Source organism: Equus caballus, chromosome X (genome assembly GCF_041296265.1).
Source record: "Equus caballus isolate H_3958 breed thoroughbred chromosome X, TB-T2T, whole genome shotgun sequence".
In the NCBI taxonomy this organism is placed as follows: domain Eukaryota; kingdom Metazoa; phylum Chordata; class Mammalia; order Perissodactyla; family Equidae; genus Equus; species Equus caballus.
Window position 1 is genome coordinate 39,404,577 of NC_091715.1, and position 23,079 is coordinate 39,427,655.

The 23,079-nt window shown below is 45.4% G+C and overlaps 1 protein-coding gene across 2 annotated transcripts in view; it reads right to left on the bottom strand.

The window, feature by feature from the left end:
- SYN1 (synapsin I) overlaps positions 1 to 18,932 on the bottom strand; it is a 44,515-nt gene extending 25,583 nt beyond the window's left edge. The window contains exons 1-5 of one of the 2 annotated variants that reach the window (XM_023634159.2): positions 18,213 to 18,932; positions 7,337 to 7,394; positions 7,140 to 7,231; positions 5,199 to 5,355; positions 4,949 to 5,038 (exon numbers count right to left, since the gene is read on the bottom strand). In XM_023634159.2, coding sequence (XP_023489927.1) covers positions 4,949 to 5,038; positions 5,199 to 5,355; positions 7,140 to 7,231; positions 7,337 to 7,394; positions 18,213 to 18,589 — 774 coding nt within the window. In that variant the 5' untranslated portion in view covers positions 18,590 to 18,932. The remainder of the gene's footprint in view (positions 1 to 4,948; positions 5,039 to 5,198; positions 5,356 to 7,139; positions 7,232 to 7,336; positions 7,395 to 18,212) is intronic. The other variant, XM_023634160.2, reaches the window with a different exon arrangement.
- Between the last annotated feature and the right edge of the window lie 4,147 nt (positions 18,933 to 23,079).

The following is a 23,079-nucleotide window of genomic DNA, read 5'->3' on the forward strand; positions in this document are numbered from 1 at the left end:
CACAAGCAGGAAGTGGAGGCTAAAGCAAAGTTGTAAACAGCTTGCCTGAGCCTTAAAGGCATGCTCCAACATGCACATAGAGCCCATCATCAAAGGCTGGGAGACTTACTGCTTCTAGATATTTGAAGAAATGTCTGTCAAATTATTAGCTGACCACTAAGCTAATGGAGGAAAGACTTCAGTGACCATATATGACAAAGAATATACACTTTACAGAATTAGTTAAGAAAAGTCACTAAAAATCAAAGAGTAACAAAAACAAACCCTGGAAAGGGGGAGAATCTGATTTCCAGAGTCACCAAATTACATTATTTAAAATGTTCAGTTTTTAACAAAAACTTATAAGACATGCAAAGAAACAATAAGGTATGAACCAAACACAGAAAAATAAGGCAAACAACAGACACTGTCCCTGAGGAAACCCAGATGTTGGACTTAATAGCCAGACTATAATCAGCTATTTAGAATATTTTCAAAGAACCATATCTAAAACCATGAAAGTATGAGAATGGTATTTTAACAAATAGAGACTATCAATAAAGAGATATAAATGATAAAATAATAGAAATTCTGGAATTGAAAAACACAATAACTGAAATGAAAAATTCACCAGAGGGGCTCAACAGTACATTTGAGCCAGCAGAGCAAAGAATCAGTGAATTTTAAGATAGGTCAACTGAGATTATCCAATCTGAGGAACAGAAAGAAAAAAAATAAACAATGAAGAGAGCCTCAGAGGCCTGTGGAACACCATCAAGCACATCAACACACACATAATGGGAGTCCGAAAAGGAGAGAGAAGAGAGAAAGGTGCAGTAAAGAATATTTGAAGGAATAATGGCTGAAAACCTCCCAAATTTGATGAAAAATATTAACCTTATACATCCAGGAAGCTCACTGAATTTCAAGTAGAATAAACTCGAAGACATCTACATCTAGACACATCATAAACAAACTTATGAAAGACAAAGACAGAGAGAGAATCTTGAAAGTAGTAAGAGAGAAGTGACTCATCACATACAAGGGATCCTCAGTAAGATTAACAGCTGATTTTTCATTAGAGACCTTGAAGGCCAGAAGGCAATGGAACAATATATTCAAAACATTGAAAGTAAAAGACTGTCAACTAAGAATTCTATATACTTCAAAACTATATTTCAAAAATGAAGGAGAAATTAAGACATTCAAGATAAACAAAAACTGCGATAATTTGTCACTAGCACACTCCTCTACAAGAAATACTAAGAGAGTCCTTCAGGCAGAAATAAAATGACACTAGACAGTAACTTGAACCCATATGAAGAAATAAAGAGCATCTGTAAAGGTAACTGCATAGATAAATATAAAAGATAGTATGAATGTATTTTTTGTTTATAACACTTTTTTTCTTATCTGAATTAAAAGATAATTGCATCAAGCAATAATTATAAGTCTATGTTCCTGGGCACATGATGTATAAAGATGCGATTTGTCTGATGATAAGAGCACAAAGGAGGGATGAGGGAATAAAGCTATAAAGAAGCAAAGTTTTAAAAAAATACTATAAAAATTAACTTGACATTTATTCCAATGAGAGTGGTATAAATTAAGATGTTAATTGTAACCCCCAGGGAAACTACTAAGAAAATAATTTTAAAAAAAACACAGAAAAGAAACAACAAGAGAATTAAAGTGGTATACTAGAAAATACCTATTTAATACAAAAGAATGCATTAATGGAGGAATACAAGAACTAAGAAGACATAAGAAATATAGAAAATAACTAGCAAAATTACAAACATAAATTCTACTTTATCGCTAATTACATTGTGTAAATAAATTAAACACTCCAATGAAAAGCTGAGTTAGGCAGAATGGATGAAAAACATGACCCAATTATATGCAGTGTACAGGAGACACACTTTAGATTCAAAGGCACAAATAAGTTGAAAGTAAATGGATAGAAAAAGTTTTACCACACAAACAATAACCAAAAGGGAGTTAAAATGGCTATGCCAAGATCAGATAAAATAGACTTTAAAACAGAAATTGTCATCAGAGATAAAGAAGGACATTTAATACTGATAAAAAGGGTCAATCCATGAAGAAGATAAAACACTGACAAATATATATGCATCTAACAATAAAGCCCCAAAATACATGAAACAGAAACAGGCATAATTAAAGAGAGAAATAGACAATTCAACAATAATAGTTGAAGATTTCAACACCTCACTTTAAATAAGGGATCAATAAGGAAAGAGAAGACTTGAATAACACTACAAACCAACTAGACCTAACAGACCCCTATAGAACACTGCACACTCCAGCAGCAGAATACATGTTCTTCTCAAGTGTACACGGAGCATTACCCAGGACAGACTATACGTTAAGCCACAAAACAAATCTCAGTAAACGTAAAAGGACGGAAATCATACAAAGTATTTTCTCTGACCACAAGTGAATGAAATTAGAAACCAATAACAGAAGGAAATTTGGGAAATTCACAAATATGCGAAACATGAAAACACTTCTTCTTCTTCTTTTTTTTTTTTTTGAGGAAGATTAGCCCTGAGCTAACATCTGCTGCCAATCCTCCTCTTTTTGCTGAGGAAGACTGGCCCTGAGCTAACATCCGTGCCCATCTTCCTCTACTTTATATGTGGGATGCCTACCACAGCATGGCTTGCCAAGTGGTGCCATGTCCGCACCTGGGATCTGAACTGGCGAAGCCCAGGCCACCAAAGTGGAACGTGCGCACTTAACTGCTGTGCCACTGGACCAGCCCCCATAAAAACGCTTCTAAATAACCAATCACTCAAAGAAGAAATGACCAGGGAAATTAGAAGACACTTTGAGATTAATGAAAATGAAAACACAACACACCACAACTTAAGGGATGCAGCTAAAGTGGTGCTTATAGGGAAATTGATAGTTGTAAATGTCTATATTTAAAAAGAAAAAAGATATAAAATCAATAATTTAACCTTCCAACTCATTCTATGAGGCTAGCATTATCCTGATACCAAAACCAGACAAAGATATCACGAGAAAACTACAGACCAATATCCCTTATGACTACAGATTTCATAATTCTCAACAAAATACTAGCAAACAGAATCCCACAACATATAAAAACGATTACACATCATGACCAAGTGGGATTTGGCCCAGGAATGCAAGTGTCACTCAACTTGCATGAAAATCAGTTAATATAATACACAATATTTATAGAATAAAGGACAAAAACCACATGATCACATCAATAAACATAGAAAAAGCATTTGCCAAAGTCCAACATCCTTTCATGATAAAAACACTGAACAAACTAGGAATAGAAGGGAAGTTTGTCAACACTTAGGTAGAAGTTCATAGATGGCAGATGCGCTGTTCTAACCACTTTAGGTTCATTAAATAATTTAATTCTCACACCAATTCTATGAGGCAGGAACTATTATTATCCACATTTTGTAGATGGGTAAACTGAGGCACGGAGCATTTAAATAACGTTTCCTATGTTAGGAAGCTAATAAGTTGTGGAGCTAGGATTCTCACACAGAAATTCTGGCTAGAGTCCATGCTCTTAATCATAGCCAGCTATACTGTCTATCAAAGAATGTGGAATAATAATAACGATAAACAAATTGGGTTCCTAAGAACTAATGATTCTATCTTCATCTGTAAGTAAACTTAATTCATGACACTGTGAATTTCTGTCAGTGATCATAATTCGTAATACTGGTAAGAATTTTTAATATTAGTATCAATGCTTATTTAACCAAGTTGGTAATGTTGGGTTAATATTGACATTTAACTGTAATTTAATTCATAAAACTGGTAATGATTATTTATATAAGTAAACATAATCGGTAATATTGTTAAAAATTTGTAAAATTAGTTGTAAAATTTGATGGCATTAGTACTGGTGATTCAATTTCTATTTGTAACTAAAATTTGATTTATAACTGTGGTACTCATAATTTACATTAGTAATCATAACTTTAATATTAGTAATTATATATAATATCACTTGGAATGTTAACCATATTAATAATGATTTATATTAGTAATTATAAGACAATTCAAAACATAGGTACTCATAATTTATTAGTAATCTTAAATTGTAACATTGGTAATAATTTGTAACAACATTTTACAATGTTTGCATTAATAGTTTAATTTCTTTTAGTAATTATAACAATTCACTTATATTGATAATCTTAACTTGTAACACCTGTAATAAATTGTAATAGTTATAATATTTGATGATAATAATATAATTTCTATTCTTAAGTATAATATAATTCAAAACAGGCACTTATAATTTATTAAAGTATAATTTGTAATACTGATAATAATTTGTAATAATAGTTATAATCTTTGATGATACTAGAAATGATTATTCAATTTCTGTTAGGAAGTATAATTTAATTCATAACATTGGTACTCACAATTTATATCAGTAAAAATAATTTATAGAATTGGTGATACTGTAATACTAGAGATTATATTTTATGATAATAGTAACCAACAATTCAATTTCTACTTGTAAACAATTTAATTTATAAGATTGCTACTGGTAATTTTTATTGGCAATCCTGATTTGAAACATTGGTAATATTTCTATAGGGAGGAATATTTGATAATTTTAGTAACAATGACTCGATTTCTATATGCAATGTGATGTGATTCATTACATTAGTTCTGTTAATTTACATTAGAAATTGATTTTTAATACTGGCGCGAATAAATACTATAAGTAACAGGATCAATGATTTAAATCATACTGGTAACCACATAAGCAAATTCGCGGTACTAATAAAGCTTATCACGAAGCAACGTCGCCCTCCATGTGCAGTGCGGGCTGTCCTCTCCGACAGCACACCGTGGGTAATCCCTCCGGTGGCAACAGTACTGCAGGAGGCACGACGCTTTTCCCACCTGCCCACTCTACTTCCCCCAGACTCACCATCTCTTTGTGATTGGGGTAGAAGGTCTGATCGATCAGAGGGAATTCCTCTGTTCCCAGTTTCTTGTGCAGTCGAACCATCTGGGCAAACTACGAGAGCCAGAAGAGACGGGTCAGCGAGTCCTTCACCTGGAGGGAGTCTCCAAGCCTCCAAACTTGCTCAGTTCCCCCAAATCACAGAGTGACTTCAAGCCCTCACGTGCATGCCTGAGCTATTCCCTCTGCCACTAGCACCCTTCCAGTCACTTACCACCCAGGGCTTGTCACAAAAGTTGTAGACAGAATGCAAAGAGTTAACGCTGGGGATTCCGGCATACTGCAGCCCGATGACCAAACTGCGGTAGTCTCCATTCCGTGCCATGCTGAAGGCATGCTGGCGGATCAGCACAAAGTCCGGCTTCAGAGACCTGGGGTGGCAGGGGTAGCAATGTTAAGGGCCCCCCAGAAGTTCCTCACCACCCTTAGAGTAAAGCCCAAGTTTCTAAATCTCCACAGCTCCTAGAAATTGCAAAGTGGTTTCTCATTTCAGCACACACGCACGAGCTGTTCCCCCCACCACACGCACCCTTTCTCCCCTTTCTCCATCTAGTGATCCCCTTAAGCCTTTCCTACCTGCTCCTCCCCTCACCAAGGTCCGCTTGCAGCTTCCCCACTCAGCTCTGACAGCTCCCTGGCCACAGTCTCTCAGACTACACAATCTCTCAGCTGTCCTCAAAGGATGATGCTCAGAATAAATTCCAGTCTCAGGGCTGTTCCCTCGGCCTGAAACCTTTCCCCGCAAGATATCTGCCTGGATCACTCGTTCACCTCCTTCAGGTCTTTCCTCAATGTCTCTCACACTGCTGGTCTACTCTATCCAAATTGCAGACCCCTTCACCAACCAACAACCCCTACAGCCCTTCACTGCTATATATTTTTTCTTAGCACTTTTACGTTTTCTGTTCTATTTGTTTATTGTCTGTGTCCCTCAGTAGAATGTAAGCTTTGTGAGGGCAGAGGGCTTTTTTTTGTTTTATTTTTTGGGCTGTTTTGTTCACTGCCAGGTCCTCAGCACGTAGAACAGCTCCTGGTACACAGTAGGTACTCAATAAATATTTGTCGACTGTAAAATGCTGAGAGTAGCACGTGGCACGCAGTAGACGCTCAAGAAATGTTTGTGGAATTAGTAACTGAAAACTTTGGTCTGTGGTCTGCTGGGATCCTAGACTTCTTCAGAACAGAAGATATCTTTCCACATTCTGTGCCTAAGTTCCTTTTTAAAAAATTGAAATATATCTGACATATAATATTGGGTAAGTTCAAGGTGCACAACATGTTGATTTGATACATTTATATGTTGTAATGTGGTTGCCTCTGTAGCATTACTTAGCACCTCAATCATGTCACATAACCATCATTTCTTTTTTTGGTGGGAATAATTAAGATCTAGTCTCTTAGCAAGTTTGATGATAAAATACAATATGATTGTCTATATTCACTATACTGTGTATTAGATCTCTAGGACTTATTTACCTACTAGTTGCAAGTTTGCACGCTTAAACAACAACCTTCCCATTTCCCCAGCCCCTGGTAACCACCATTTCACTCTCTGTTTTTCTGTTTGGCTTTTTTAGATTTCAGATATAAGAGATATCATACAGTATTTGTCTTTCTCTGTCTGATTTATCTCATTTAGCATAATACCTTCAAGGTCCATCCATGTTGTCATAAATGGCAGGATTTCCTTCTTTCTCATGGCTGAGCAGTATTCCATTATATATAAATATACTACATCTTTTTTTTTTTTTTTAGGAATATTAGCCCTGAGCTACCTGCTACCAATCCTCCTCTTTTTGCTGAGGAAGACTGGCCCTGAGCTAACATCCATGCCCATCTTCCTCTACTTTATATGTGGGACACCTGCCACAGCATGGCTTGATGAGTGGTGCCATGTCCATATCTGAGATCCAAACCGGTGAACCCCAGGCCGCTGAAGCGGAACGTGCGAACTTAACCGCTGCGCCACCGGGCGGGCCCCTACCGCATCTTCTTTATCCATCCATCCACTGACGGGCACTTAGGTTGTTTCCATATCTTGGCTACTGTGATGTGCCTAAGTTCTTGCTCAAAGAAGGATGTGGGGACGCTCCCTCAGCTCTAAGGGAGTCCTTGTGCCTCTCCCATAACACCAAGGTACCCTTTTTATACTCACCGCATGACCTTCACCCCATTCCGAAGAACTTCCATGTCCACAGAGAATCCCCCATTGGCATGGGCCACGAGGTTGAGATCAGAGAATTCAGCCTAGGAAGGAAAAAAGAAATTGGTGACTCATTCACATCACGCAAAAAGGATCACCCAGTTTTCAGTCTGCACGGTCGACCCCCAGGTCCACTTGCCCCAACTAACCTGTTCTACTTTAATGTCAATTTCTCCATGGATCTTTTTCCCTTTGAAGTATTTCGCCCTGGAGAGGAAAAGCAGACCACATCCATCAATGTTCGTATCTCAGGAAGACAAAACCCAGGCCAATTCTTTGACCCCTTTGCCCCTTCATTGCCCCTAGAGAAACCATAAAGCGCTTTATAATTGTTGAAACACTTCGAAAAACTCAACAGCGCTTTGTAAACAATAAAGTCTGTTGTAATCCTCATGGAGGTGAGTAAATGTCAAAGGACATTGCAAACTGTAAAATGAGTCCCTAAACCATAGAGAGCAAGCATTTCCCCAAGTATGACCTGCTTGTCACACTGCTATTGTAAATGTTTTTGAAAAGCTTCGAAAAATGAAGAGTTCTTTGTAAACTGTAATGTACTTTGAAAATGCATAGAGGTTTGTAAATGGCAAAAAACCTTAGAGAATACATATATATGAAGTGTGCCTGGGTATGTCTCAGTGCCTGTGTCTGCTTGTGCTTCCTCAAGCATCCCTCTGCTCTCTGGCCCTTTCCCAAGGAGGAGCACATTCACCACTTGTGGTCGTGTGCCTTGAGGGACACAACAGCTGTAGGTGGGCAGCTGTATCAGAAAAGGAGGAGCAGACCGAGGGGTGTGGGCTGGCTGTGGTTCTACAGAAGCCGAGCCAGCAATGATGAGGGCAGGGAGGAATGCAGCTGAGGAGGAGGGGAAGCCATAGGAGGGAAGAGGGGTAGGAGCAGCAGTGGGCAATCACGAACTGCTATGTCATTTTCCTTGGGCCCGTCCCTATCTGGGCTTGGTTTCCGGTGGCCTCCTCCTCCAGGCCCAGGATTCCTACCTGACAGGCTTCTCCACAGACAGAAGCTCGTCCCTAATCAAGTTTCTCATAGAAGGAGGATGAGGGGAGGAGCCACTCCCAGGTCACCTACCTGCACACAATCAGGGTCTCTGACACATACACACAGTACAAATGGGCCCCGGTGACTTCACTGACATGCCCAAAGACCCCAAGCCCAGCTAGCTTCTCCTCTCTCCCTCTCTCCCTCTCCCTCTCTCTCTCTCTCTCTCTCTCTCTCTTTCGTGCACGCACACACACACACACACACACACACACGCTCCCTTATTGACACCGTCTTCTCACAAGTGTTAGAAGAGAATCTCTCTCAGACCTGTGTATTTTTCATCTACAAAGTGATGACGAATGTAGAGTACATCACTATTTTTCAAACTTTTTTGACCATAAGTGTAGTGGATTCTGTGGTACTTTGCTCAGATCTCCTCTTCAAGGCCAATGCACCCTGAATATCAGCTGTTGACAGCTCATGGCTGTGTCCCCCTGGGAATTGTCTTCTGTCACAAGAAACTGCCTTGGCCAACGTTATATGTACTTCGGGCAGCCCCTGGCTTATATCTGGTCTATGAGTGAGTACAAAGGCCAGCCTCTTTGCCTCAACATGGGCTGACTCTGAAGGACCATCCCAGCCCCAGAGCTCCCCCTGGGATCAGCTGAAGCCTCAGCCCAACCCTGCCCTCCTTACAGGTGTTGATCCCAAACACACTCCTCAGTAAGCCTCTTACATGCAAATCTCTGCCTCAAAATCTGTTTCCAGAGAACGCAACCTAAAACAGCAGGCTAGAGAAGTGAAACCACAAAGAGGATCCAGATGCCATTCTGGAGCTAAGTTGCCCAGAAGCCAGCAGGCAATGAAGAGCCATCATTGGTGGGAGGCAAAGCACAGATAGCTCCTGACATGCTGTAGCGACACACAGCACTCTGCAGCAGGTCTGGGCTGTGGTGCAGGCAGGATGCCACTTAGGCCATATGATCTGGCAGATCCTATGATACTGGAGGTGTCAGTAGTGGGCAAAGATGCAGTAAGGAGTTTATTCTCCTGAGTGGGAGAAGTGCAGTGCAGGCTCTTGGGGTTTGGGGGCAGCAGTAACTTTTACTGCGGTGGACTGTAACAAGATACTGGTGGAAGGGAATGCACTTGATACTTGAGAGGTGTGAGGGAAATGGTAACCAGACTTGGGAGACTATTTGCTAAATGCCACTGATTATCTGGAGAAAGATCTGACACCCTTAGGGTGAAAAATCACCAACTCAAGGCAAAATGTGAAAGCCAGAGGACCTCCTTGGCTGCATTTAAGGAAACCCTAATCTCCTGCAACCAGAGGGCAGACAGAGGGGAGGACCAGGCTTAGGACTTAATTGTAAGTGTAGCAGAGCTTCAGAGAAGGTTGGATTCTCAGGCCCAGCACATCTCCTATGCCATTCTCAGGGCTCTAATGGGACAGAAATGGAACCCTGAGACTTGGGATGGGGATATCTGGGAAGATGCATGTAACTCCTCGAACTTACAGATTCACCTGAACTCACTGGGCCTACAGGAGTAGCCATTCCTCCTTGTCAGAATATAGACCTTCCTTCTGCTTGAACATAATGCAGAGGCCTTGAATGAAGCAGGTTCCTTATAAGACAATGCTTGCCCCTTTCAGAATCTACCTCCTCTCCCCTCTCGGCAACCAGATGAATAACCAGGGTAAAATCCTAGCACAACCTGACTGGAGAGGCTCTAAGCTTGCAAAGGAAGGAGAGGAACAATATGCAGAAGCTGAAGAATCTGGCAAATATGTATTGACAGGAACTGTGAAAACACACATAAGAACGGATCCTGAGGACAATGGTTCAAGGCGGGTGGAACACGGAGTAGGAGCACTCTCCCTGGACACAGAGCTTAAAAGCCTGTCAAGGACTCTAAGAGATGTTGCTGAATCACTGCTAGGATGATTTGTGGAAGCTTGAAGAAAACAATGGCCCACACCAAGTAAAGCACAAATGCCAGAACTTCCATGGCAGACTGTGGAAGAAAGGATCAAAGGGCTCAGAGAAGCAGACATGTTAGAGTAGATACACTACTGAAGTCTGGAAAACCCACCAGCTGACTATGTTCTACGGGAGGGCCCAGAGGATATACCCAACTTACAAAATCAATAAGGAATATGCTGGTGGGAGCGGCACCAGCCACGTTGGGGAGCACAGTAGTGGTAAGGTAATAAATGAAGTTCTGGCCCAGGTCCTGCTCACAGTGGGTCCACTGGGTCCACAGTCCACCCAGTGGTCACTTCCCCAGCTTACAAATGCATAATTGGAATGGACGTATCTGTAGTTGTCAGAGCCCCAACATGGGCTCCTTGGCCTGTGGGGTAAGAGCTATTGTAGTGGGGAAGTCCAAATGGGAGCCTCTGAAACTACACGCCCCTCCTCTGATCAGAACAGTAAATCAAAGACAATCTTGTATATATCCTAGGGGTGATGGTGGAGATTAGTGCCACTCTGAAAGCTCCAAAGGATGCAAGGGTGGTAGTCCCATCATATCTCCAGTGAATTAACCAGTTTGTCCCCTGAGGAGGCTGGATGAATTCTGGAGAATGCTTGTAGACTACTGCAAGCTCAACCAAGTAGTAGCCCTGATTGAAGGTGCTGTACTGGACTTGCTGTCATTGCCAGAGCAGATTAAAAGACTTCAGGTACAGCAGGTGGCCACTGATTCAGTGAACGCCTTCTTTTCTATTCTAATCAGAAAAGAGAATCAGAAACAGTTCACATTCACATGGGACTGACAACAACATTCGTTGATCGTCTTGCCATAGGGCTATGTTATCTTTCTCACTCTGTATCCTCATATAGTCCACAGGGACCTGGACCATCTGGACATCCCACAGAATATCACACTGAACTACCATATCTGTTACATCATGTTGATTGGACAAGATGAGCAAGAGATGATGAGCACGTTGTATTCATAAGACACATGCATTCCAGAGGGTGGGAGATAAACCCTACAAAGACTCAGGGGCCTGCCACATTAGTAAAATTTTTAGGGGTCTAGTGGTCCAAGGCATGCCATGTCAGCCCCTGCAAAGAATAGAGCAAAGCATTGCATCTTGCACCTCCCACCATGAAGAAAAAGCACAACACCTGGTAGACCTGTTCAAGTTCTGGAGGCAGCTTATTCCACACCTGGAAATACTGCTCTGACCCATATTTCAGGTGACACATAAGGCTGCCAGCTCTGAGCGGGGGCCAGAGCTGAAAAGGGCTGTGCAGCAGCTCCAGGCTGTGGTGCAAGCAGTCCTACCACTCAGGCCATATGATCTGGCGGAGCCTATGATGCTGGAGGTGTCAGTAGCGGGAAAAGATGCCGTGTGGAGCTTATGGGAAGCCTGAGTGGGAGGTCTTCGGGGTTCCGGGGCAAGGCCATGCCATTTGCAGCAGAGAACTACATGCCTTTTGAGAAACAAATCCTGGTGCTACACTGGGCCCTGATAGAGACAGAATGCTTGACTATGGGACACCAAATGACCATGCATCCTGAAGTAACTATTATGAGCTAGGTCTTGCCAGGCGTGCCAGGTAATAAAGCCAGATGGGTCCAGCAGGACCAAGCAGGACCAAGCAAGCTACCTGAGCAGGTAACCCAGATGCCTGTCATCCACAGTTGCGCTAGTGCCTCCCTCAGCTCACTAAGGGGACTTCTTACAAGCAGCAGATGAAGGAAGAAAAAGTCTAAGCTTGGTTCACAAATGGATTGGTTTGGCATGTAGGTGGAAGCCAAAAATGGACAGCAGCTGTACTAGAGTCTCACTCAGAGTGACCTTGAAAACAGTGGCAGGGCTCCCAATGGGCAGAGCTTTGGGCTGTGCACCTGGTCATCTCCTTTGTGGGGAAAGAGAAAGTGGCCCAAGATTAGAATATATATTCACTGATGGGCAGTAGTGAATGGCTTGGCTGATTGGTCAGAGGCCTTGAAGAAAAAACATTGGAAGATTAGGACAAGGGGGCCTGAGACACAGAAATGCGGGTGGACATATGGGTGTGGGCAAAAAGTGAGAAGTAAAGATCTTAGTTTTGTATGTTAACACCCACCAGACAGCATCCGCCATGGAAATGGCACTAAGCAATCAGGTAGACAGAATGAGTCAGCTAGATGATGTCAGCCAGCCTCTCGAATCATCCACCCCAGTGCAAGCAGATGGGCACGTGAATGAAGGGGCAAGAGTAGCAGAGATAGAGGCTATACGTGGGGCTACAGTATTATTGCTGAATGTCCAACCTGCTAGCAACAGAGACCAACACTGAGTCCCTGACACGACACCACCCCTCAAGAAGACCGACAAGCCACTTTATGGCAAGCTGAGTACATTGGGGCCTTTCCACTCTGGAAAGAGTAATGGTTCATTTTGACTGGAATATTCTACATATGGGTTTGCCTTTCCTGACTGTAGGACCATAGCCAGTATCACTGTCCAAGGGCTTGTACAATGTGTGATCCACGAGTATGGGATCCCATATCAAATGGCATTAAACTGAAGGACATAGGGGTTGGCCCAGCGCGGTAGTGGTTAAGTTCCCGCGCTCTGCTTTGGTGGCCTGGGGTTTGCCGGTTCAGATTCTGGGCGCACACCTACACACTGCTCATCAAGCCATGCTGAGGCGGCGTCCCACATAGACGAACTAGAAGGACTTGCAACTATGATATACAACTATGGACTGGGGCTTTGGGGAGAAAAAAAAAAGAGGAAGATTGGCAACAGATGTTAGCTCAGGGCCAATCTTCCTCACCAAAAAGCATATCTTTTTTTAAAAAAGAAACCAAATGTAAAACAAACAAATAAAAAACCCTGAAGGACACACTTTACATCAAAGGAGGTGAAAAGTGGACCTACGACCGTGGAATCAACTGATGATGTTATATAACACACCACCCAGAAGCTGCTGACCTGACAGAATGAAGGAACAAGACCCCAGCTTGGAGGTGCTACCATGCAAGAATGGAACACCATCCTCCAAAACACGGTGTCCACTCTAAATCAATGACTGTTGTTTGTGCTGTGTTCCTAGCAGGTAGAACACACGGGTCTGAGAACTCGGAGGTGAAAGTAGGAGTGGCGCAGCTTACCATCAATCCCAGTGATGCACTTTTGGAATGTGTGCCTCCTGTTCCTTTATGGCTTTGTAAGCTTAGATGTCCTGGTCCTCCAAGGGGGAACACTGCTACCAGGGGACACAGCAAGAATCCCATTACATTCTAAGCTTCGACTGCTACCTGGACACTTCAGGTTTCACATGCCAACGGACATCAAAGGAGTCACTGCCCCGGCAGAGGTACACGGCCCTGACCATCAGGAGGAGGTAGGGATGCTGTCACACAGTGGGGCAGGAAGGAGTATGTTTGGCACCCAGATGATCTACTTGGGCATCTGTTGGCACCCCTTGCTCAACTTTGATGGCAAACAGACAAGTACAGCAGTCACAGCCTGAGGAGAGCATGGGGAACAAGGGTTCAGAGATTCATCAAGGATGAGGGAATGGATCACCCACCAGGTAAGCCACCGAGACCAAGAGAGGCGCTGGCTGAGGGTGAGGGGAATCTAGAAGGTATAGCAGAGGAAGAAGACAATGCATATCATCTATTTGTGCCACAGTTATCAACTGCAGTTCATCCACTAACCGTTCTTTCAAGTTTCCCCAGAAAACAAGATCAATTACAATCCTGGAAATGCTATTCCTAGATGGGGTGAACCTACTCTAAGAAGCAAGCGAATCTGAGTAGTACGGGGTGGGTGGACTTTGCGCTCCACCCACATCCTCACCACCCCCCTTCTTCAGGCTTTCACATTTGTCCCCCAGCTTCTGGGGGGTATCTGCTGCTGAAGGCTCACAGCGCTGTCCTTCACTGGAAATTGCCTCCCCCAACATCACGCCTCCTCCCAGGGTGCAGCCTGTGGCCAATGACACACTGATGCAGGAACACAAAAGCCTGGGCACCCCACCTCCATTGGGACAACTCTGAAGGGTCATCCCAGCTCCAGAGCTTTCCAGATGATTGGCTGAGGCCTCTGTTGTGGCTGCATCAGAACTCAACCTTTCCCTCTGCCAAATCCTGCTTCTCCCACTCCTCCCCCGCAACAGGTGTTGTTCCCAAGAGCTGTCCCCAATAAATCTGCACGCAAATCCCAGAGTCTCAGGGTCTGCTTCCAGGGAAGTCTAAGAAAAGAAGCCACAAGAAAAAATAGAGTTTATATAACCCACTATACACATATTTACATAATAACCCACCCTATATATATGTAATATATGTTATATAAGACACATATAATATGTTATACAGAAAATATAATATAGGATGTCTAATATAATATACAACATATAATATACTGTATATTACATATTATATGTCTATGTATCTAAAATAGCAGAATGTATATAAATATACATATGTTGGAATGAAAGTTTCAGTAATTAATTACCTTTACTATCTGCAATGGAGTTTGATATTTCCTGCCCTATTTTATTCCATTTCATGAAGAAAAACATACACATATATATTATATACTATAAACCCATTATAGAACAAATGTGTTCTGCAGCATATGTCATAGATAATATATGGTATACACTATTGATTATATTTATCATTAGGGTAACTGTTTCACTAAATAATAATTCCACTTACTATGTGCAGTATACTCTGTTATTTTCTATTTTCATTTATCCTACTTCATGAAGACAATGAAATGCTGGTCACAAGCCAATAGGTGACCCACAGTTTGAAAAACACTGGACTAAATTATCTCTGAAAAGGCGAGATGAGTCTCGACTCAGGGTTTGCAACTTCAGACCATGGAGGACTGGAGACCCAGGAAGGCCTGGGGTGAGAGGGGTGAGGTGAGAGGGGTGAGGTTTGCTGGGAAGGGTGTCAGACTGTATTTAGGTGTGCAATCCATTACAGAGTTTGCACCACTTCTCCTTTATTCCGGGCTGATATCCCTAAAGCTGTCATGCTTCGGAATGTCTGAAAGTTGGTGGTGCAGAGGTCTCTGTTCCCCACACTGGGCCTGGTGCACATGGGCTCTCTCCCTTTATCCACCCCACCCCAGCTATAGTAGACACCAAATAAATATTTGCTAGATTGCCTGGAAGAAAAGACTGGAGCAGCTGCTGGGATAAAGGGGGTTTCTGGGATGCAGAAGTGGAAAGGAAGAATCTTTTACTGAATCCAGCAAGTGCTCAATAAATGCTTGCTGGAAAAATTAGAAGAAAAAATGGAAAACACTGGAGTTATGCTTATGGAAAGGGGAAGTGTCTTGTCAGTATTCAGTAGACAATTAATAAATACTTGATGTAAGGAAGGAAAAAGCAGCCAAGAACCTGTCTGGAGGGTCAGAGTGGAGAAGGGAAGTCTAAAGGAGAGTGGTTACCAATATAGAGCAGGGGCCTCATTAAGGTTAGTTGACTTCAATGGAGCAAATTTAGCCAGGAAGGTGACATCTGTGTGAGTGGGTGTTGGTGAAGGAATTACAGCATGTGTTCAATAAATGCTTTATGGGTTGATGGAGAAAAGAGTGGAGGAGCCTGCTGCAGGGATGAGAATGTGGTTGTTTGAACAAAGTAAGAGATTAATAAATGCTTTCTGGATTATTTGGGGGGGGGAAGGGCAGTTGGGAAGATGGCTACTAAGTCGGGGAGGGGGACCCAGCCAAAATATAGTAGGTGCACATTATGAGCTTTCAGGATCGTGTAGTGTGAAAAGGAGGATGGAGAGTGCTGAAGGGGGAATTAGGGCTACAAGAAGGGGAGGAGGACTGAATATGGGGTCTTAGTAGTATACAATAAGTGCACATCAAACGATTGTGGGGCTGAATGGAGGAAAAGGGATAGAGAAGCCAGCTAGGGTTTGGGAATAGAAGGAAGGGGAACTGAAGGAGGGTTCTTCCTAGCATATAGTAGTGCTTAATAAATGCCTCTCACACTCTGACATATGGAAAGTATGCAATAAACATCTGTAGAATGAATAAATGGCTCTAAATAGAGAGAAGGGCTGCTGGGTAAGGGCTCCTGGGGGGAGAGGTGATCTAACCAGTACAGAGCTGGTGCTCAATAAGTTTAGGCTGAAGTAGAGAGCTCTTGAGACAGGGGCAGGAACTTCCAGACTTGGGAAGAGAAAGTTGAGAATGGCTCTTTATAGTAGGTATAGGCTCAACAGGTGTTTACTGGCTTAAATAGAAGAAAGACCCTTTGAGGTATGGACTTCAGACTGGGAGAGGGAATCCTAGCAATACTGAAGGGAGTGGGGAAGGGGTAACCCTTGTAAACTGGGTTCTGGATTTATCAAAGGAAAAGACCCTGGGGAGAGGCTTTAGGATGAGCACAGGTTCTCCTAGGGGTAATGAAGGAGAGTGTACCCTCTACACGCTCACTGGATCCACTGGAAGAAAAGGACTTTCAGGAGGAGGTATGAACATAGAGCACACAGAAGGTGCTCCAAAAATGCTCACAGGAGCCATTGGAGGAAAATACCTTTAGGAGAAGGTGATTAGAGTTGAGCACCTGGCAGACAATGAATACATGCTCACTGGATCCATTAAAAGGAAAGGTCTTTGGAGAGTTGGGGCTAGGGATGGGCATACAGTCCCTGGATCCACTGGAGGAAAAGCCTTTTGTGGAAGAGGAATGGGGATGCAGAAACTTGATTTATGTAAGCTTCTAATTCTCCATCCACGGGGGGAAAGGCTTTTGTGGAGAAAGCACAGAGTTAGGCACACAGCAAGTGCTCCACAAATGCTCCAAGGAGTGATTAAAAACAAAAGGTCTTTGGAAAAATGGATTGAAACGGTGGACACAGCAAGTGCTAGATATCTGATCACTGTATTAAATGGAGGCAAAGGCCTTTATGGAGAGAGTCTAAAGGTGGGTCATGCAGAAGGTGCTCAATACATGCAGACTGAAGCCACTGGAGGAAAAGGTGTTAGGGATGGGGTAAACAGCAGGCGCTCAATAAATGCTTGATGAATACATTGGAGGAAAGAACCTTTAAAGAAGGGTCACAGAGCAGGAAGGTGATAAATGCTGAGTGGGTCCACCAAAGGAAAGATCTTTGAAGAAGTAGTTGAGAAAGGGGGATAAAGGAGGCATTTAATAAATGCTTTCCAGATCCGTTGTAGGAAAAAGGTTTGGGGGAGAGTCTGCAGATGAGTCACACACAGAAGACTCCAAAAATGTTCAAGGAACTCATTTGAGGAAAATGATGTTTGAGAAAGGAGCTTGGGGATGGGGCATGCATCAGGCCCTTAATAAATGCTTCCTACATCCTTTGGAGAAATAGGCCCTTGGAGAGGGGGCCTGGAGTTAGGGCACATAGAGGGCATTCAATAAAGGCTCACAGGATCCATTAAAGGCAACACTTTTGGTGAGAAGCTTGGGTGGGATACACAGCAGGCACTCAACCAATGTTCACTAAATAGTTTGAAAGGTCTTTGAGGAAAGGGCTGGTGTGAGGCACATAGCACACTCCGGATACATGCTCACAAGATCTATTAGAGAGAAGACCTTAGGGCAAGGGTTGAGGGGGACAAGACACGTATCAAGCTCTCAACGAATGTTCACAAAATTATGGAAGCCAAAGGCCTCGGGGAAGGGCTCCCCGATGAGGCACACTGCAGGTACTTGATAAATGCTCACAAAATCCATTAGAGGACAAGGCCTTTGGGGTGAGGTTTGGGGGGGGGGCAGGGCACATTAGGCTCTCAAATGCTCACAGGATATATTGAAGGATATATTTGGGAAGGAGGTACACAGCAGGCGCCCGATAACTGCTCCCTGTATGGATCGAGAAGGCGGGGGGGGGGGGGTGGCGGGGGGGGGGGTTGGCGCACGCAGGAAGCGCCCAGCATAAAAATTTAAAGGAAAAGGTTTTGGACATGGGGGCCAGGTGCCTTGCATACAAGCGGCGCTCAATAATTGCTCGTCACGGAACTATCTGGGGACCCAGGCCCACAGAAAGACGTCCGCAGCAGTGGCTTACCAGTCAGTGTGGGGCTCGTCGATGACCAGCAGCACCCTGGCGGCGGCGCCCCCACGGCCTGCGCCCCCAGATCCGCCGCCCACCTGCTCGCTGAAGGTGGCGGCCGCGGCCGCCGTGGTCTGCTTGACAGCGTTGGACAGCGACGAGAAGAAGCCACCTCCCCCCGAAGACCCGGGGCTAGGGGCGGCCGGAGAGGCCACGGGGGCGGCCGCGGAGGCCCTCTCGGCAGTGGCGGTCGCGGGACCGGGCGCGGCTCCGGGGCTGGGGGCAGCAGGCGGCGGCGGGGGTGGCTGCGGGCGCTGCAGGTCTGTCATGTACCCATTTGGCAGATTGGCCATGAAGTTGCTGTCCGACAGGCGGCGCCGCAGGTAGTTCATGGCTGCGGCGCGGGGCAGGGGGTCCTAGGAGCAGTCTGGCCAGGAGCCGCGGGGGCGGACCGCGCGGCGCCCCGGAACACAGCTGCGCTCTCAGGCACGACGCGACTCTGCCGCTGCCCGCTGCAGACTGAGGCAGCGCTGAGTCGCCGCCGCCGCAGCGCGGATGGTCGCGCCCGTGCCCCCCTATCTCGCGCCTCGCATGGTGCAGTCCGGCTGGACCGGCGGCGGCACGGATGCGACCAAGGCGACGGGGAAGGGGAGTTTGCAGAGGAACGGCGAGTGACGTCAGCACGCCTTCAGTGCTGGGCGGAGGTGGCGCGCGCCGGCAGGCGGGGGCGAAGGCGCTGTCCGCGGTACTGAAGGCAGCAGTGCGCAAGCGCCACGCCGCATCCTGTTTCCCCTCCCCCCATTCAGATTGGGGATGCGCAATTTGGGGATTGGGGGCGGGGTGGGTGCTTGTCCGGAGGGTCGAAGTGGGTGGTCAGGTAAGCCTCCCCACCCTGCCCCATCCTGGTCTTCACACCCACTCGCACCCACACGGAGCACCCTCCGCAGATACTCGGTTTCCAGTGTTGATGCTAACCACAGAAGGCATTTGGGGGGTGGGAATGGAGGCACAGCCAGAGACAGAAAAGTAGAGAAATAAGCCCCTCATGGCGAGGGATGGGGGTCACAGGCAGTAGCCCGTAGGGAGATGAGTCTCCCATGTCCTCACAGCTTAGCTAGGCTGGGAGAAGGGTGCGGGGGCGACGTAGACAGCATTAGACAGGCGGAGGTACACATTTGGGCAGGGTACACACTCTTGCCCTGGTGGCCGTGGGGGTGGGGGGCCTGGAGGCACACAGGGAATGTCACATATGTGGAGATACATATAGACACACACAGAAGTAAGGAAACACACGGAGGCATGTACAGAGACCAGACACTGATTTAAGTATCTATACAGACACGCACAAGCCCAGGGTAACACACATAGGCATCATGCATACATGCACGTGTATGCGGGTACACCTACACACACAGGCACCACACTGACACATAGAGACCCAGGGAAACTCACATGAGCATGCACACCCAGACAAAACACATAACCACGGGCAATCATGGACAAACCTAAATCTGCCACATAGACACATTTCCTGGAGCTCTAGCCCTAATGTGTGTGCATCTCTCCCAGTCTACACACACACACACACACACACACACACACACACACACACACTGTCTATATGCTCCCATCCTTTTGCCCTGGACACAGCCCCAAATCACGATAACCAGCTGGTATCATCAGTGCCCATGGCTATCTCCCCCTGCAGTAGAGAACTTTCCACAGATGGAGGCAGACCCATCCTAGGGTATGCACACAGTAGGTGCCAAATAATGTTTGCCATATGAAAGCAAATGGCCTTTATAGTCTGGGCAGAGGTGAGCTATGAAAGCCATCCTGTCAGCTCCTATCCTGACTACAATGAAAACACAAATCTACTTAAAAATAACCATTTGTTGACTGCTTGTACCCAATGCTCAACTAGGCTGTTTACATGTGTTGTCTCATCCAAACCTCACAACAATACTGCAGGGGGGGAGGATATCATTTCCAATTTATAGATGAAGGAATCCAAGAACTCCAATTCATTCCCAAAAGGTCATGTTCACTTTGTGATCCATACTTTTTTTCTTTTAAGAGTGCATCAGAGATACCAGTGTGGCTGGAACAAAGTAAGTGAGGGGGATTGTGGCAGGAGAAGGGGTCGGAGAGGTTAGCCGGGATCAGATTGAGCAGGGCCTTGCAGGCCACAGGGAGAGATGATGGTGGGCCAAGCGAGGTGGAAGCAGATATGGTAAGAAGTAGGCAGATTTAGAGTCTCTTCTGTCTGCAGGATTTTCAGATGAATTATCCACTTATTCATTCGTTCATTCTTCATTCATTAAATCATTGGCCTGTTTAAACAAGGTATTAATGGCATGGGGTCTGGAGTCAGAGTGCCTGGGTTCAAACTGGGCCTCCACCATACCTTTGGGAAAGTGACTTAACTCCTCTGAGACTTGGTTTCCCCATCTGTAAAAATGACCACCTGACCCACCTCAAATTGAGGGGAGACAACCTCTATATCTTTGCGTGTGCTGTGACTTCTGCCAGGAATGTCCTTTCCCTCTCTCTCTTAAGGATCATCTTTGGCCGAGGTCTCCAGGAAATCCCCTCCCCCAGGACTCAGATTCCATCACCTCTTCCCCTAGGCTCCCACAGTCCCCAAGTCAGATACTTCCAAATCACCCTCTACTCCCTCCTCCATCCCAGCCAGCTTCAGTCCCACCTCCAGGCCTTTGTTTTGGCCATTCCTTCCGCCTCTCTCCTGGACGCCCTCTCTGGCATTCCATATCAGATCACTCCCCAGATGGGGAACTCCCCATGAATCGGGTATTTTTCAACATTTCAAAGTATATGCTCCCCAGTTTTTTGCTCAGTAACTGAAGCAAACAAGCTGTGCTGGACCATGGTGCCCCCTCTGGGGGACAGGAGTAGCTGCAGGGCTACAGACTTTCCTGGCTCCTAGTCAGGCTCCTCAGGAATCTGTCTCCAGACTGCCTATTCGCACGGGCCCCATTCCCAGGTTCCTAGTACTCATGGCCCCCAAAATCATTCCCTTTCTCCAGGTGGCTTAATTTCCAGAAATGAATTGTTTGTAGATTATTTAGCAGAAGAAGGAAGATTCCCCCCAGTAGCATCTCAACTCCCTGAGGCAGAGGTAAGGTTCCTCTGCACTGGCTCCATCTTCTCCAGCAGGAATGAGCACACAGAAGGGGCTTCAAGAAAGATTTTTTTGATGTGCATTGGTGAGCAATGATGCCAAAATACATACCCCACATACGTTCGTAATCAGTATCATACTCATTTTTATAACTCACACACATACATATCATGCCACCTTAATGCGCATGCACGCACACATGGTTGTAACTTCACACGCACTCCACATACACTCAGTACGTCCTGAATTCTTGCACAGACCCATAGGTCTGCATATCACACGTATACAAAGATATGTGCCTCCTAATGCACGCGTACTAGCAAACTTCCACTTTCCTGTAAACACATACCTCTCTAGTGCTCTGTAGTAGCAAACAGAACCCCTCGCTTTGGCTCATTCCTCCCAAGATGACCAAATATTCGTCGACTTCGTCTTCACCTCAACCCATCAACTAACTCATTTTACACAAGGGGAAATGGACCCACAGAAGTAAGCACCCTGACTCCAGGTGTCACAAATCTCCCATCACAACCTTCCCACACAGAGGTGCCCCTCCACTCACATCCCAGAGTCCTAAACTCTGCTCCTGACATGGTGCCTCAGGAAGGTGTAGCCCACTACCTTTCTGCGCCTCTGCTTCCTCCTTGGTACAGTGAGGAGAACACTGACCCTCATAGGTCCGTTGTGAATTAAATGAATTCATGCTATGGAAAGTCTTAAAACACTACCAGGCACCCAGCAAGTACTCTCTAAATATTAGATATTACCATAATTATGATGATTTTTGTGATTTGTCTCATCACAAGGGACCCAGCATTCAGCAAATGCTAATTAGTGCTTAATGAATGAGCAAACGCTAAGAGCGTTAGTATCTGGGTTTGTTCCCTCCACTGTGGAGACACGGACCGCTGACCCCTCTTCTTCCCTATCTCGCAAGATGTCCAGCGCTATTATTAGCATACAATAGGCGTTGATGACTGTTGAATAAATGTTCAAACTAAAGGATCACTTATTCTGAGCCCTCTTCTTCTCTATCTCGCACGATGTCCAGCGCTATTGTTAGTATACAGTAGGCGTTGATAACTGTTGAATAAATGTTTAAACTAAAGGATCACTTATTCTAAGCCTGTACCCTCTCAGATGTCCTCTCCTCCTACCAGCCTTCCTCCACCCCAGATGCCCAGACTTCGCTCTAGTATACAGTAGACGCTAATAAGTGTTGAATGAATGAACAAATACTAAAGGAATCTGTGTCTGGGTTTGTCTGGGGGCTCCTCCTGGCGAATGCTAACTCTAGCTTCTCTTTGCCTCCGCCCCGGCTCAGAGCACCTCGCAGGCACTTCCTCTGTCCGCCCCCCGCCTCGCAGAGCTATTTGTCGCCGCTAATTGCGGCGTTGGAGCTGGGCTGTTGGGAGTGGGTGGGTGCAGGTGTTCGCGCGGTGGGGCCCCAACCCCAGCCACCCCCCTGCCCCGGTTCAATGCCGACTGACGTGGAAGCCGCCAGCCCAGAGGCTCGGGCGGGTGGGAAACTGGCGAACTTCAGGAGGTGGGGAGACGGGCAACAAGCGCGCCAGCCAATCAGAAAGTGCCTGCCGGAGTGAGTGGCCAATCAGGAAACCCGTAACGCGGAGCTCTGCAGAGGGACGTGCTGGGCGCCCAGGGCACTGCGGGGGTGGGTAGCAGACACAGACGAAGGCGCTAGGGCAGTGGCGAAGGGACGGGTACTCGCCGTCACTCCTG